Raw genomic sequence first — 15,863 nt, forward strand, 5'->3', positions numbered from 1 at the left:
GAGATGTATGTTGTTGTGTCCCAAAAGAATGGAACAGTATCTCTCTTTATGAGTAACTACCACCATAATAGCTGCTTCATGCACTGACCTCTACCGGTTTGGCGCTTCCTGGTGAGGTAGTACACATAATGAGCGCGCACCAGTATGGAGCAGAGCGCGCTCTAAGATCAACGGGAACACCTTTTCAAATTGTTTATGTATCGCTCCGCTTATGTTACATTTAAACTGATTCATGGTTAATGAAGTAATGACAGCAACAGTGGTCAGGAAAATGTGCTGCATCGTCGATATGATGAAAATAAATGTACTTTTACAGTTTGACTTTATTTACAATTTTGCCAAGAGATCTATTTTTCCTGGCGGCAGCTCCTGGCGTCTTACCTCATAACCTCCGATGACGTTTATGGCGCCAGAAATCAAGGGGTTTAGTGAGGAGCTTGTGTGTGTGTATCAGCTGGCGGATATTTACCGTTATTTATGCTATGTTGGCGGTACTGTAAGCGTTACACATTTTGAGGCAGAATAGTGGGCGCTTCTCCATCCTTTGTGCTGGTATAAGGTCAGTTTGGAGTCAAGATGGTGATACTACGCAGCAGCAGCAGTGTCGGGGCTGAGCCGGTGGCAAGTACTCCGAAGAGGAGGTCGATGGAGTTGGATTCAAGCTCCGAGTTTCTGTCGTTGCTTCCCGCGTCGCAGAGAAAGTCCGCTCGGGTGACCCGGTCCTCCCGGGCTCTGGACGACAGCTTCAGCAGCCCCGAAAACAACACGGCGAATGTAAGACTACTCACCCCGGCAGCTGGTTAGATAATTAGATCGCATTTGTTAGGTGGATGAAATTTATATGAACGTAACTTTGCTGTGCTAGTTTTGCTAGCGTGCTAAGCTAACTAGCTACCTTGACAGCTTGTCACTTAGTTTCTGACAAATTATCCGAATGAGCACCAGTAAGTCCCTGCCAATATTTTACTGAAATTCGCATGTCTGACGGACATTTATTGAGCTGTATGTCACGTCAGTTTCTAAACTCTTCAGCCCAAATTAAACCGCCAGCTAATAATAATATTTTTTTTCAATGTTGTGTACCATGGCCATGCAACAGTGTAATAGATTACCAGGTTGACAAGTAAATGTCCCAGATGGCAGAAGTTAATTGTCTTGCAAGGTGATGTGTTTTGGTTGGAGAGGACGGATATGGGAAAGGGATGGGGGATCTGTTCATTCATTAGTTCTTTTTTTCCATGAACTCATTCATTCATTCAACAGACATTCAACAGAGGTTAATAGACTGTACCCACAATATTCACAAAGGCACTGTTTTGTCACACAGACAGGTTTCTGCTGCATTAGCTTTGACCCCATGTTTAGAAACATGCTTTATTAAGACCACATTGCTTGACATTGATAATCAGCTATATTGATAACAAACTGTTTTTTTAAAATAATTTTAATGCTCAAACAGTGGCCTGCAGCAGTACCCATAGGGCAGATAGTGGTTCAGTGACTGTAAAATACATAAGATATTGTCATATTTGCTCCTATGAGAAGTATGCCTGTAGCCACCTAGTCATGGGACAGTCACACAGCAGTCTAGTCATGGCAGTCATAGAAATTAAAATTGTTAAAATTGTAATACACATATATTCTATTAAGATAAGTTAATGTTTGAACTGTATGTATATATTTTATGGACATTAATAAATTGTAGAGTAGAAACAGTATTTCAAGTTCTGTATACTAAAGCTGACGTAAATGAACAGAAATAATGACATTACTGATAATGTTAGATGTGAACAGCGATGAGCTCACACAGTTTGCTTCACATTCCTGCTGAGTCAGTAATCGCTGCAAAGCAGAGAGTCATAGTGGTAACTGACTTTTAGATGTGTGTCCTGTACACATCAGTTTTGCATAGACCTGAAATCCAGTAAATATTCTTCATCCCAGCCCACATTTAACTTGAATTCCTGAGAACAGACACTGCACATACTGTAAATGACATGTGATGTGGCTGTTCCAGGGACATGCTGATATGCAGCAGGATGAGGGAAGTGGTTTCCATGACTCTCTGAGGACTAGAGGACAGAGAGTTAAACTAGAAGTCTCCTTTGCTGACATGGAGCCAAAGACCAGCTTGGCTGTTAATGAAGACAAGGCTGGAGGCTGCTGTACCAGGTAATACAGGACCACTTATCTTGATTATTAGTTAGATATTATATTTGTTAAACTGGTTAAACACACACTAGAAATGATTGTTGTTCACTGGGGAGAGCAACTGTAGTAAGTAAATATGCATTAATATTTCAAGTGTCAGCTAAATGCGGCCAAATTTGTGCTCATTACTGCACATTTGGGAAACACAAAACACAGTGGATGACACAAGGAAGTTATTGTTAATTCATATATCTTTACTATCTTCAGGAAATCCTCCAGGTTGCAGAGAGAGGGGAAAACAACTAGTGGGAAGCAGCAAGCAGGTACAGCTCCCTACAGTGCTTTTCCATATAGCACTTAGCACTTAAATTACATAGCACAAATAATAATATTAACAAATGGTGCTTCTGTCGGTGCCCCAGATGTTCCAGATGAAGTGGAGGGGTCGTCCACTCCAAAGAGGAGCCGCTTCAACCTACAGAGCCGAGAAGTGGAGGAGGAAGAGGAGGAGGAGGATCGCTCTGTGCGACGTAGCTCCCGAATTACCAGATATAAACTGGATTCCCGCAACCAGTCAGTGCTCTACGACCGCCTCATCACCAAGTGAGTTCAGAAACAGAAACTCCACTTTTGGTTCCTACTTTCCCCATTGTTTCTGTTGAAAATAAAGTTGGAGCACCACATACAGCACATAGATAAACAACAATAGGGCTCATTTGAAAGCCAATAACTTGTTAATTTAATGATGAACATTGATGAAATCTGTTCTGTTTCTCTGATTTAACCTCAGCACTGCTGAAGCTGTCCTCCAGAAGATGGATGACATGCAGAAAATGAGACGCAGACTGAGGAGCAGAGATAGAGACACTAAAGAAGAGGTAGAACTTCAGAATACATCTGTTTTTTTTCTCAAGCTGGCAATCTGAAAATAAATAAATAAAGCTGTGAGTTAATAAGAATTTGACCTGTTTCCTCTGAACAGCTGGGTGTTTATACCAGGGGCCGAATGCGAAGGTCTCTGAGGACGAATGTGGAGAGTAAAGACACTGAGGAGGAGAACCAAGGTGAGATGGATTCGGTTTAGTAAGGACTTAAGGTACAAAGCTGGAGAATACAAAGCATGCTGATGCCTGACTCCATCCAGGTCTGCATATACTTTGTCCACTGAGGCTCTTAAATAAAATTTTGTATGTCTATTTAGACAGCAGCAGCAGTTTACGTTATTTACATTTTATCTAATACACAGGAGGGGATGAGGATGATCACGATGAGGAGGAGGAGGAAGAGGAAGAGGACGGAGAAGACGACGATGACGATGAGGAGGAAGAGGATGATGAGGATGGCGAGGATGAGGAAGAAGAAAACCAGAGGCGCTATGACTTCAGACAGCGAAAGACTGTGGTTCGCTACCAGGCTCCACAGGACGGTACTGTTCAAAACTACTGATCACTTCACTTTTTTGATAATACATGCAGAATGAACTTTAATGGCTAGTGTTTACAGTTTCTTGCCCTACAAATCTACACTGGTGTTGCCAACAAGAAGCTGATAAGATCCCTGGTGTTGTAATATTTTAGAAGACTTCTTTAGTTATTAAGAGAAACTCTCCAGAAAGTCACCGATGTTTCCTTAAAGGCCAGTTTATCAGAATTTCTGTATGTGTTACTGTGGCTTCAGTTTTTGACGCAGTTTGATGAGGTTTGTTAATATTTTGTCAGAGCCCAGAGAGCCCAGGAAGCGCAGCATGTACTTCAAAGACCACTCATCTCCCACCAGACGCAGGTTCAGATTCAGCTCCACGGCCCCCAGGAGCCCCTACAACAGGAGAAGAACCAGCCGGTAAGTACGACAGCTCAGTCCCCACACATTCCTATGAAACAGAAATAAAACATCTGCTCTTATGTGTTCTTCTCTTATGAAGTAATCTTCTAACTTACTGTAGCAGTCAGCAAAAGTGACTCACACGGCAGCCAGAACAGGATCACACCCATAGTCATTCTTAAATTTGTATGTAATACAGATGTTAGTTTAGTATTTAGCAACCAGACCAAATTTTACATTGAAACAGTTATGTTTGCTTCTCTCACTCAGGTTTATCAAAGCTTGTCCTATAAGAGAGTCTTTTTAATAAGTCACTTCTTACTTCTCTTACTCCTAGCTCACACACTCATGCACACAAATAACATACGCACAAAAAGCACTTAGGCCAAAACTGTACACCTACAGTTGCAGGTATTATCATCACATTTAAAATCCATTCCAAAATTCCTCTTTTTCCTTTTTTTCTGATCCCTCCCACCCTCAGGAGTAGTTCTGAGAGGTAAGACCCTAACTCCTCTTTGTCAGTGTTTATTGTTAGTCTGTAACAATGTGTCTTTGGGGTGCTGTCTGTTGGTTAGCACAATGGTTGTTGGTAGGTTGGCACATTTGGGTGGCAATATGGCTGTACTGAGATGGTGAACCAAATTTGATTCAAACTTTTTTCAAGCAGTGTGCGTATATTACCCAGTGTTTTGTGTATTTTTGATGTGCATCTTACCACAAGCTTCTCTTTTTTTCCGTTTTTGAATATTGTATACTTGATTTATCACTTGGCCTTTAAAGTGATGTCTGTAAGTCAAGCTCCTTGTGTGTTGTTCAGGTGGTGTTTTAGTCAGGTGTCATGCATGGTGGTGTGTCATTTGAACTGGATGGATGAATCACCCCTGTGTTGTTGTTGTACATGATATCAGCAATGTATTTCTGTATATGAATACTTTCTTATCAGGGAGTGGTATAGGTGTTGTTGTGTTGTTATGTTTAGTTTTTCTTTGTCAGAATTAATGTGTTCAGGTTCAAGTTATTTTTTAATCCACATGTTGTTACACTATAAAATTCCTGTGTTTTTCCAGAGAGTGACATGCGTCAACATTGTTGGCTCTCTATGTTTAAGATGAACTGTCTTTGCATCCTTTGCCCTTGCAGAAGGAGACATGCCATCCACAGTAGCGACTCCACTTCCTCATCTTCAGATGATGAGAAATTCCAGAGACGGAGGAGTAAGAACAGGAGCCGGTCAGTCAACAGGTAAGAGCGGCAGCTGCAGCAGCAATCATACAGCACAAGTACAGGTAGACACTAGCAATGTTCTTCAGTACAACGGTGCAGCACAAAGGTAGACAAAGCAAGTATCTGTCTGTGTTTATTAATGAATCTTTTAATTCATTCATTATTTAAATGGGAAAAGACAAAGTTAAGAAGAAGTTACTCTTGATTACTCTTGCATGTCGTCATAGCTCATTATATCTCTATGTAATGCTAACTTCCTATAGTAATATTTACAGGTAGACTGAGGCCAATGAGTTAATTAATCTGTTGAAAAGTGATGTTTCTGACCTCTACATTTTTCATACAGATGTCTACCAATGAACCTTGTGAAGGAAGACCTGCTGGGAATCCACAAGGACAGGATGAAGATAGGAGCCAGCCTCGCTGATGTGGACCCCATGCACATAGACAGGACGGTAAGCTGGGTGGATGGATGCAAAGAGAGAGTCAAAGAGATGTGGCCAGAGCTGACAAAATAGGGACATTGAAAAATGTGACTGTATACATTCCTATATTGATCCAAACATAAGATAAGCCTGATGAATAAAACAAGGTTCATAGATATACCATATTGACTGTAAGGTCCTCCACTTCTTAAGGTGTTTTTACCAAAGAGAAAACAACATTAACATAACACTGTTATTGATTCAGGTGTGCTTTGACAGCATCGGAGGTTTGAATAGACACATCTCAGCGCTGAAGGAGATGGTTGTCTTCCCTCTCCTCTACCCAGAAGTCTTTGAAAGATTCAAGATACAGCCACCCAGGTAAACAGTGTGTGTGTACTTTGTATGCCAGGTTAAAGTGGCATGCTTGCTTGCACATACAAAAATGTCACCAGTTGTAGTTCATTTTACAGGGTTCTTCGTTTTAATTAATGGCTCTTTTGTGAATAGCCAAAGAGATGATCACCTGCTCCCCTCCACTGCAGTCTCAAAAGTTTAAGTTCTACAAGTTTGTACAAACTTTGAATTTTCAGCATGGATGAGTTCAGAACTGCAGCAAGAGATGTTCTTTATTTCACCTTACTCAAATTTCAAGTCAGTGAGTTTTCATTGTTGTAATTTTTTTCTTCAACGTGCATTGAAGGTAAACTCTGAACTGCAGTGGTTGCTATAGAAAGTCTGAGAGATAAAATGATCTCTTTGTAAAATTCCTTTGGACTGTAGTTTAATGGGAAATTGAGTGGTTAAGTTCTGCCAACAAAGTGTGTCCACTGCAGTATATTCAACCTTTTCACTATTTCTGCGCCTCTCTCTTACTCTTTATCGCCTGCGCTTTGTTTTCTTCTTGGCATGTCCTATCTGTTCTCAGGCAGCTGCTGCCTCAGGCTTCGGTTGGGTTTTAATGCCAATTAAATCCTAATGAAATCCCCACTAATGGTGTTTTTCATGTGTTCTTTTGTCTTTAGGGGCTGTCTATTTTATGGTCCCCCAGGCACAGGGAAAACCCTTGTAGCCAGAGCGCTGGCCAACGAATGCAGTCAGGGGGAAAGAAAGGTGTCATTCTTCATGAGAAAAGGAGCTGACTGCCTCAGTAAGTGGGTGGGAGAATCTGAGAGACAGCTCCGCCTGTTGTTTGACCAGGTAAATAAACCTCTTCTTTGAGTTATAACATACTAAGATTAGCAGAGATATGGATATGGATTTGGTATAGATGGAGATTTTTTTCTTTGTTGCAAAATAGATTTGTGTCCTGTTGTTTAAAAAAGAGAAAACTATCAACAGATACTATCAGAAAACATTTATTGTAAAAAGCTACCTCACTATGTTTTGACATATTAACTTGTAGATTAGAATAAACTTGCTCAAGGCCTGTACATTTTAAGTATCAGGTCTGAAGATAATGCAATCTGTGGTTGACTGAATTCCTACTGAATTACTTCTAGGCATACCAAATGCGTCCATCCATCATCTTCTTTGATGAGATTGATGGTTTGGCTCCAGTTAGGTCGAGCCGTCAGGACCAGATCCACAGGTCAGCCATGCTCCTAATTTTATACTTCTGCATTCTCACTGATTTGAAGCTACTATGATGCAGCTGCAGCTACATAAACACCCCTCAGAACTGAAAACAAAGACAAACAATCATTGGATGTCTGTCAAACACACAAATCATTAATGGTTGATTGGTGGCCAGCAGAGAGCAAAGCTTAAAAATAGAATTGTTTTGAGTCATGTATTATAGTTGCTATGTCTCAATTCTGCTTACTTCATAGGGGATCATGTATTTATCAGTAGCAGCAGCTTGTAGTAACCACTACACTTCAATGTAGTTGAGCAGGGTCAGCCAGTAATCTTAGTCTTTCACTTTCTCCATAGTTCCATTGTGTCAACCCTCCTGGCTCTTATGGATGGATTAGATGGTAGAGGAGAGATTGTTGTGATAGGAGCCACAAACAGACTGGACTCCATTGACCCAGCTCTGAGAAGACCAGGACGCTTTGACAGGGAGTTCCTCTTCGGCCTGCCTGACAGAGAGGTGAGAAAATGATGTTATGTGGAGCAATGAAATTTTTGTGTAGTTGCACCTGTCACTCCTGTAAATGTAAATGCTTGTGTAAATGCTTTTCTGTATGTGTAGCAACTTCTTGAGACATAAAGTTGGTCCTTTAGGATCTTCTGAAATATACCATATTGGTTATATTACGATGGTAGTGGACCTTTATACATATTTTAAAGTAGCAAGTAGTAGCAGTTTACAGTAGCAACTCTGAATGCACAATCAAATCATTTTGGGACAAGGGGGTAGAAGGTTTTTAGCTTGCAGAGCACTGGATCTGAATTTGAAATGCTGTGTTTTCATTTTTTATGGCAGGCTAGAAAGGACATTCTGAAGATCCACACCAGACAGTGGACACCTACACCCTCTGACACTTTTCTGGAGGAATTGGCTGATAAATGTGTTGGTATGTTTGTATTGTGGTTCTCAACATCTTAAAAATACACATCTTGCTTCTCCATAACAACAAAGATATTCTTTTAAGTGCATCTACATGAAATGACCCTGGCATGAGCCCAGGACAAAGCTTGTATCTCACAACCAAAATCATTTAACTCCATCCATGAAACTGCAGGAGAAAAATCTTGCACAAAGCTTTGTACCATCAGGACAGTTTGCTAATAGTCAGAGTGGTGAGTAACAACAAGCTTTATGTGCCTTTTTTTTGGCAGGTTATTGTGGAGCAGACATCAAGGCAGTGTGTTCAGAGGCTGCCCTGTGTGCACTGCGCCGTCGTTACCCACAGATCTACTCCTCATCACAGAAACTTGTTCTTGATGTCAACTCCATTGCCATCACAAACAAAGACTTTATTTCTGCCATGTCCAAGATGGTGCCAGCTGCCCAGAGGTAGCTTATTTTTACTGCTGACTCTTTTCTAGAATGTAAACATTATTCTGTCAGGCCTTGTTCTCACAGATGGTTGTTGTGTTAATATGCCAATTGTGACTTTTAGAGCGGTAGTGTCACCAGCCAAGGCCCTAATCCCTGCCATCCGTCCTCTTCTGAGCACCGCCCTGCAGAACATTCTCCACACAGTCAGCAGAGTGTTCCCACATGCTGAGCTGGGCTTAAAGAGGAAGAGAGAACAAGGTACGGTCCTGCGTCGTCGTCCTCTCTTGCTCTGGTTTGCATACATTTATTCCAGCCCTCATGTGTTCTGTTCATGGTCCTGCATTCTTTAACTGCTGTAGTTAAGGTGTGTGTGCGCTTGTGTGTTAATTATCCAGATGTGACCTGTGGTATTTCTGAAGATGACCTGATATTCAGTGAGGATGAGGACTTGGAGGGTTGCTCCAATGGACAGCCCCCACACTCTCAACTCAAAACACCTGCTGCTAAGGGACTCCTCAACCTCAACAGGTAAGAAGGAATGTTAATCCGGAGGTTTGTTTTGTTTAGTCATTGATAATGGCTGTTTTTGTTTATAAGGATTATTTCACATAATTTTCTCGATCAAAATCTTAGTTGTAGTTCTGTATGTAGGGAAACGTTGATATCCCTGGGCAACTTACAGATTTTGTTAATTTTTGAAGTAAAAAGATGAAAAATTCTTTCTTTCAAATGTTAATGCACTGTTACTTTTTATTTCATGAACAGTCTCACGAACAGTCATTTTGGTATGTGCACCTCTTATAAAACACTTAAAATGTCATTAACTTAGGATTTATATGTCAGGTCAACAACTGTTGGTAGGAATTGTTGGCTCGTGACTATTCCAGATTTGATTAATTTTCTGACTCAGAAAAGAGGCTGGCATTTACAACCATTGATCTAAAATAGACCCCAAAATCCACTATGAATTACTTCAAAAAAACACTGAAGCTTTTGAAATGTTGCTCACAGTCCCCTGACTGGAACATCATTGAAACTCTGTTGGTGGATCTTAGACATATTGTGGATGCAAGGCAGCCCAAAAAAATCCCACAATTTGAAGCAATCTGCCAAGGAGAGTGGGTGAAATTCTTAAATCAAGAATGTAGAGACTGATGGGGTACAAAAAAGAGTGTTTGCAAGCTGTGGTATCTGCCAAATGGGGGGTTGCTAAGTACTCTTGTACTTGTCTTACTTCTATACCCTTTATCTTTTCTTTATTTTGGAAGTGCTGTAAGCCATCTGTTGTCCCAGTGACCCAAATCTTTTTGATCATTTAAGAATCTTAATGAGTCCTTGAAAAGTTCAATGAAAATAGATCTAAAAGTCCCCAGAACTTCACCCATCTCAGTCTCTCTGTCATCTCTTGTTGTGTAGGAGTGTGCTGAGCCAGCCAACATCCTATCGTCCCAGGCTGCTATTGGAGGGCAGACCAGGCTCGGGTCAGAGCTCCTATCTGGCTCCTGCTGTCCTCCATGCTCTGGAGAAATTCACTGTGTACACCCTGGACATGGCCATACTGTTCGGAGCCAGTGCCACTGCACCAGAGGAAACCTGTGCTCAGGTTAATGAGATAATCATGTTAATATTTAGAAACAAAGAAGAATTCATGGCATGTCTTTAGGTTCGGTCACTTACATTTAAACTGCCTTAAGATCCATAGAGTCAGCCCTCACACAGAACGGATGTAGACTAGAGGTACTCTTTATTCATGCAGCCTTGTCAAATTCAGTGTGTTCTTTACAGTAGACATCACTGGCCAAAATGGCTGCCACAGAGACTGTAGTTCATGGGCCCCACCATCCTACATCATGGACAGTGGGGATAAATATGTACTACAGACAAATACTACAAGTTACCAAAGCCCAAAATGTTTTCTTGAAATAGCTTATTTTTCTGGTCAGCAGTCAAATAACCCAAAGGTGTTAAATGCTGTGAAAAGGAGAGAAGCAAACACCCTCACTTTTGTGTTTTGATTTTTTTTTTTTTCCTTTGCTAAAGAGGAGCAAAATTATTATTAATTATCTAAATGGTTGATTGATTCAGCATTAGTTTAATGTCATTGTATAGTTTCCTGACCACTCTTGAATGTCCTGATCATACTGTTAATTTATCCATTTAGCCATTATCATCCTGTCATTGATTCCCATCTTGTGTTTTGTGTAAGTGCTACTGTTCAGTATGCTTGTCTGTAGATTTACTTCCAATTTTTGGTAAATATTTGTAACATGTATCTATGTCATGTGTTCCAGATTTTTGTTGAAGCCAAGCGTACCTCTCCCAGTATCTTATATATACCTCACATCGGACAGTGGTGGGAAACAGTGGGTCCTGCCTTAAGAGCGACCTTTCTGAGCCTGCTTAGCTCCATCCCTGCCTTCTCTCCTATACTGCTGCTGGCCACCTGCAACCTGCAATATGACCAACTCAGTACAGAGGTACACATCAAAAGAAGAGTGATACAGTGTTGACTACCTGTGGGGTGAAAACAAGATGTCAATGCATCTGATTTTCTTGAATTTAAAAAGATTCTCTGACATGTAGACATACGCTCCCCCGCGAGACTATCCTCCTTCATCTCTCACTTTTCTTGCCTCAGGTTCAGGAGTTGTTTCGGGTGGAGTATGGGGAAGTTTTCCATGTCCAGGTCCCTACCAGCAGAGAAAGAAGAAACTTCTTTGAGGACCTGATCCTTAACCAAGCTGCCAAAGCCCCTGCCTCAAAAAAGAAAGCTGGTGAGAAATAGTTGAGTCTGTTAACATAATACAAATCTGAGATAGCTTTGTGTAGTATGTAGTTGACGTGTGCCTTGATGCTTTTCTAAACCCCAGTGATCTGTATGATAAAAAGTTAGTTTTTTTTTTTTTTTGTTGTTGCTGTGTGGTATTACCCATCATAACTAATTTGTCAGATGCAAACACAGAGTTTATGTATATAAACCTCATAAAAGTACAGAATGGCCACAAAGTATATAAATGTTATGGAGCAAGAGAGGGAGTTGTAAGGGCAGAAAATGCAGCATATTTCAGGGCACAGTTTATTGACTTAATAAAGACTAATTAAAAAAAAAATAATAATAAAAATAATAATAAATCATGACATCACAAAAATACAGCTTTTGACTTGCAGGGTGTATAAAGTGTGTGTGAGGTTTAAGTGCATTCTTCTCTCCTCAGTGCTCCATGCATTAGAGGTGCTTCCAGTTGCCCCCCCACCCCCTCCTCGTCAGCTGACAGAAGAAGAGACCCAAAAACTGGAGGAGCAGGAAGAAGACACCCTCAGGGAGCTCCGCCTCTTCCTGCGTGATGTCACCAACCGTCTGTCCCAGGATAAACGCTTCAAGGCTTTCACAAAGCCTGTGGATTTAGAGGAGGTAACTGTCTTATTCTCGCCTAATCTGTTCTGGAACAAAAGAAGCTCACTTACTAATGGCCAAGTTGTGATGTCTGCTGTTGTTCGTTCTCCCATTAGGCAAGCAATTTGGTTTCTATTAAGTGTAGTTTTGATTCCTTTGTTTTATTCTGTAATGGTCTATCTTGTTTTAATGTCCATTTCTCTTTATTATTAGTTTTTTTTTGGCATTTTCAGTCTTTATTTGACAGTGATAGTATAAAGAGACAGGAAATGAAGGAAAAAAGCAGTGAAAGGTCTGACTGGCCGGGACTGACTTGCCATCTCAGTGGTTTGCACCGTTGTTAGTCAGTTACGTTTTTTGATAATACCACTGGGAGGTGCCAAAGTCAGACATTTTCAAATTCTATACAGTCACCTTAAAATGTAAAATTAATTAATGGTCTCTCTGCAGCTTAGCGAGAAACTGACACTTTGTTTCTCACATCAGCAGATTAGATACACTTAAATCCAGTGTTAAATTAGATTCCCTCTTCCCAGTGGTCATACTCACAACAGACTCTTTGTGGTTCAGGTTCCAGATTATGCTGAGGTGATCAAGAAGCCCATGGACCTGTCAACAGTTCTCTCTAAGATAGATCTCCATCAGTATGGGACAGTAAAAGAGTTTCTCCAAGATGTGGATCTCATCTGGCAGAATGCACTTGAATACAACCCAGACAGGGACCCCTCAGGTACACACACTGAGGACCACACACATATACAGTATATATCAAACTCATGCACAATATAGAATGCTAATATTTACATCATACGATTTGATTATTTACCTGTTCCAATTCATTTTAGTCATATCTATTATGATGATGAAAGAAATGCTGATCTCAAATAAAATCAGTCAACTTGCTTTGGGTGTGTGTGTGTGTGTATCTTTGTGTGTGTGTTTCCTACAGACCGTCAGATCCGCCACAGAGCATGTGCACTAAAGGACACTGTTCATGCCATCATTAGAGATGAACTGGATGAAGATTTTGAGAAGATTTGTGAGGAGATTAAAGCATCATGCCGCACAAGAGGTCAATGCTCTGTCTTTGTGTGTGTGTGTGTGTGTGTGTGTGTGTGTGTTACAATAAAGGCCAAACATCTCATGATTAACTTTGTCTTAGCCTCAGGGATAACTTATTTTAACACTGACACTCTGTGTGAGCCTAGTTTTAAAATATTAACCAGTGTAGATAATTTTAGTTACCCTTGGACTGCCTTGACTCTGACTGATTTGTAGCAGCTAATTTTGAAAACCTATGTATGTAACCTATGTACACTATGTATATGCTATGTATATGACCACGTTTAATTTAATCATGTACATTTGTTTTTCTTTCACTATTTTCCCTTAGAGTACAGATTAGTTGTGATTTAAACCTAGACTGCACAGTTGATTGTACTCAGACCTTCAGGTTCAGAGTGTACAGAGTGTTTACATTGACAAAAGCAGTTTTACATAGGTTTGATAAAACACACTGCTTTTTGGTTTTTTGACTACTTCAGGTTGCTCCACTGCCCGGTTTGCTCCCTCCTTTTACCACGTCCTTCCCAAACAACCCAAACCTCCTGCTGAGGCCAAGATCACTGACATAACCCCACAAAGAGATCCAGCTGGGGCCACAGCTGCGGTTACCCCGAATACAAGTGCTTCTACTGTTACAACACCTAAAAACACAGGTAAAAACTACGGTAGATAAAAAAAGAGCAAATATGTACATTTATGTAAAGAAACTATACAAATAAATCTTTATCTCCTTCTGTTCCTCCAGCCCAGAGGAAGAAAAGGCGGAAAAGTCGCTGGTCCACTGGCTTGTATGCAAAGAAGAGGTCTTCCTCCTCTCCGCATGTGTCCAGAGATGACACACTGTTAGGGTCTGATGAGGATGAGGAAGATGGAGATGATGAGGAGGAAGCTGAGAAGGAAGCAGGAGCAGAGCGTGATGAGGGGACTGGAGGAGAGGAGGATCAGATGGTGGTTGATGTAGAATCAGGGCCTGCAGAAGCTCAGGAAGGTAGTGTAGGGCCCAATGCAAAGGAACAGGACAGCCACGAGAAGGGAATAGAGGAGAGGAGTCAAGCTATGGAAGACAAGGTTATCCTGTGTGAAATAGAAAAAAATGAAAATGACAACCACACAGGGAATGAAAAAGAAAAGGTGGACAAAGCTGTTACAGATGAACCAGGACAGTCAGAAGAAAACAACAAAGCGATGACAGGAGGACGAGATGAGAACAGTGAAGTCATTTCAGCGAACACTAACAAGGACAGCAACACTGAGACTGAGGGAAATACCCAGGGACAATCCAGCACAGCAGAGAGTGGCAAAACTAACGACCAGAAGCTGACACAGACTGAAATGGAGAAATGTCAAACTGTAAGACAGGCAGATGACAGGAACAACAAGCTAGCCACAGCAGAGGAGGCAGAACTGAACAGCCATGCTGAGCCAATGGAGGTGGAAGCAACTGAAACCTCAACCACAGATACCTCCTCAGCTATCAGAGGAGAGGAAGACCCAAACACAGGTTGGATATTAACACTGTCTCATAGTCAGAGTTCTGCTGTTGAACATAACGTGTAGAGAAAATATCAAGAGAAATGCCAACCATAAATACACTGAATAACTTGCTAAACAAAATCACCAGTGTAGTGTTTATAGAAAGACCAAGGTGTAATCACAGTGTTTCTATATGCTTCTGGGCTTCAGAGTGGATGCGTGAGCAGACTATTTCAGTGATCTAAATACTTTGTGTACATATGTTTTGTGTCTCAGAGCGGAGTGCGAGGCGAATGACTCGGGCTCTAAAGAATGCTGTGCTGCAGCAGCAGATGATCAGTGTTGACAAAGCTCTACAGATCCTGGACCAGGAAATTCCTCCTCTGGTGGTGGACAGAGACAAATTAAAGGTGTGGGATGCTGTGGGTGTTTGCACACATTATTATTCAAGTGTTATAGTGACTCGCCCCATTGGCTTTCAGCATCTTGACTTTTCTTAAGGCTCTCTTATTTTAAATTCTTATTTTTATTTTTTTTATTTATTTATTTTGTCCATCCACTGTTTGTACTTTGGTGTTTTGCTCTTCATATATTACGGTTTCCACCTAAAAATGTCTTCTTCAAGTCGTTCCTCTCTCTGTTGCCCATCTTCCTCCTTTCTTCAGGAGCTGCTGGAGAAAGTAGTGACCAAGACTGATGGTTACGAGGTCTACAAGCTGGAAAAACTCTACGCCCTGCTCTGCCAGAGCATTTATAGGCACAGACGAGACTACAACAAAACAGCACTAATACAGGTCAGTACTGGACTGTACTGATGAGCAGGTGTAGCATTTTTTTCACTGTACATATTCTGACATCGCAGGCGGAAAAGCGGTGGTGTAAACTAATAACACTCACAATGGCTCTAATAAAGCTATGTCTGTGAGAACAGCAGTTGAGTCTTGGAACTGTTATGAAGTATTAAAATGTGCTGTGAAGAAAACCCAGAGATAATAATAATTACATGTAGCATTAACTGGAAGTATTGCCAGTGCTATTCACTATTCATTAAATGTATATTTCATGTTATTAACATAGAGTAGACAGTTGTGTTTGCTCTACTGTAATTTTCCTAATCTATTGTGCTTTTCTGGTTTCTTGATTAGGAGTTGGAACAGGAGATTGAAGACTTCTGTTGACTTTTCTACAGGAACAATGTAACCATTTTTAATAATCACACTCATCATCTTCTAAGCTGTGTAAATATTCAAACGTTGGTTCTATTTTCATAGAAATTTACAGTCACCTCTATTTGTGCATTAGCTAAAATTTGTAACCTCTTTTGACTATATTTAATTAAATGGATTTCCTCTAAATG

At 40.8% G+C, this 15,863-nt stretch overlaps 1 protein-coding gene and 1 non-coding gene across 3 annotated transcripts; both read left to right on the forward strand.

The window, feature by feature from the left end:
• The first annotated feature begins 394 nt into the window (after positions 1-394).
• Positions 395-15,861, forward strand: LOC108888087 (ATPase family AAA domain containing 2). 2 transcript variants are annotated; one of them, XM_018683905.2, is made up of 30 exons: positions 395-774; positions 2,018-2,172; positions 2,419-2,474; positions 2,574-2,754; positions 2,942-3,029; positions 3,134-3,215; positions 3,398-3,577; positions 3,870-3,990; positions 4,457-4,471; positions 5,116-5,217; positions 5,546-5,654; positions 5,890-6,005; positions 6,650-6,824; positions 7,127-7,215; positions 7,560-7,719; positions 8,056-8,146; positions 8,412-8,589; positions 8,696-8,832; positions 8,970-9,102; positions 9,991-10,177; positions 10,866-11,051; positions 11,213-11,348; positions 11,790-11,986; positions 12,539-12,698; positions 12,918-13,040; positions 13,513-13,686; positions 13,779-14,534; positions 14,783-14,916; positions 15,172-15,300; positions 15,652-15,861. In XM_018683905.2, exons 1-30 carry the CDS (start codon positions 577-579, stop codon positions 15,682-15,684), a joined length of 4,581 nt encoding a protein of 1,526 aa, XP_018539421.1. In that variant the 5' UTR covers positions 395-576; the 3' UTR covers positions 15,685-15,861. The 2 variants fall into 2 exon arrangements, with proteins under 2 accessions (XP_018539421.1, XP_018539428.1); XM_018683912.2 differs by lacking the exon at positions 4,457-4,471.
• On the forward strand, positions 10,326-10,460 carry LOC127143383 (small nucleolar RNA SNORA5). The gene has a single exon (XR_007814749.1). It is a non-coding gene; the product is annotated as a small nucleolar RNA SNORA5 (small nucleolar RNA).
• Positions 15,862-15,863: the final 2 nt, after the last annotated feature.

The sequence above is a fragment of the Lates calcarifer genome, linkage group LG15 (genome assembly GCF_001640805.2).
Source record: "Lates calcarifer isolate ASB-BC8 linkage group LG15, TLL_Latcal_v3, whole genome shotgun sequence".
NCBI lineage: Eukaryota > Metazoa > Chordata > Actinopteri > Centropomidae > Lates > Lates calcarifer.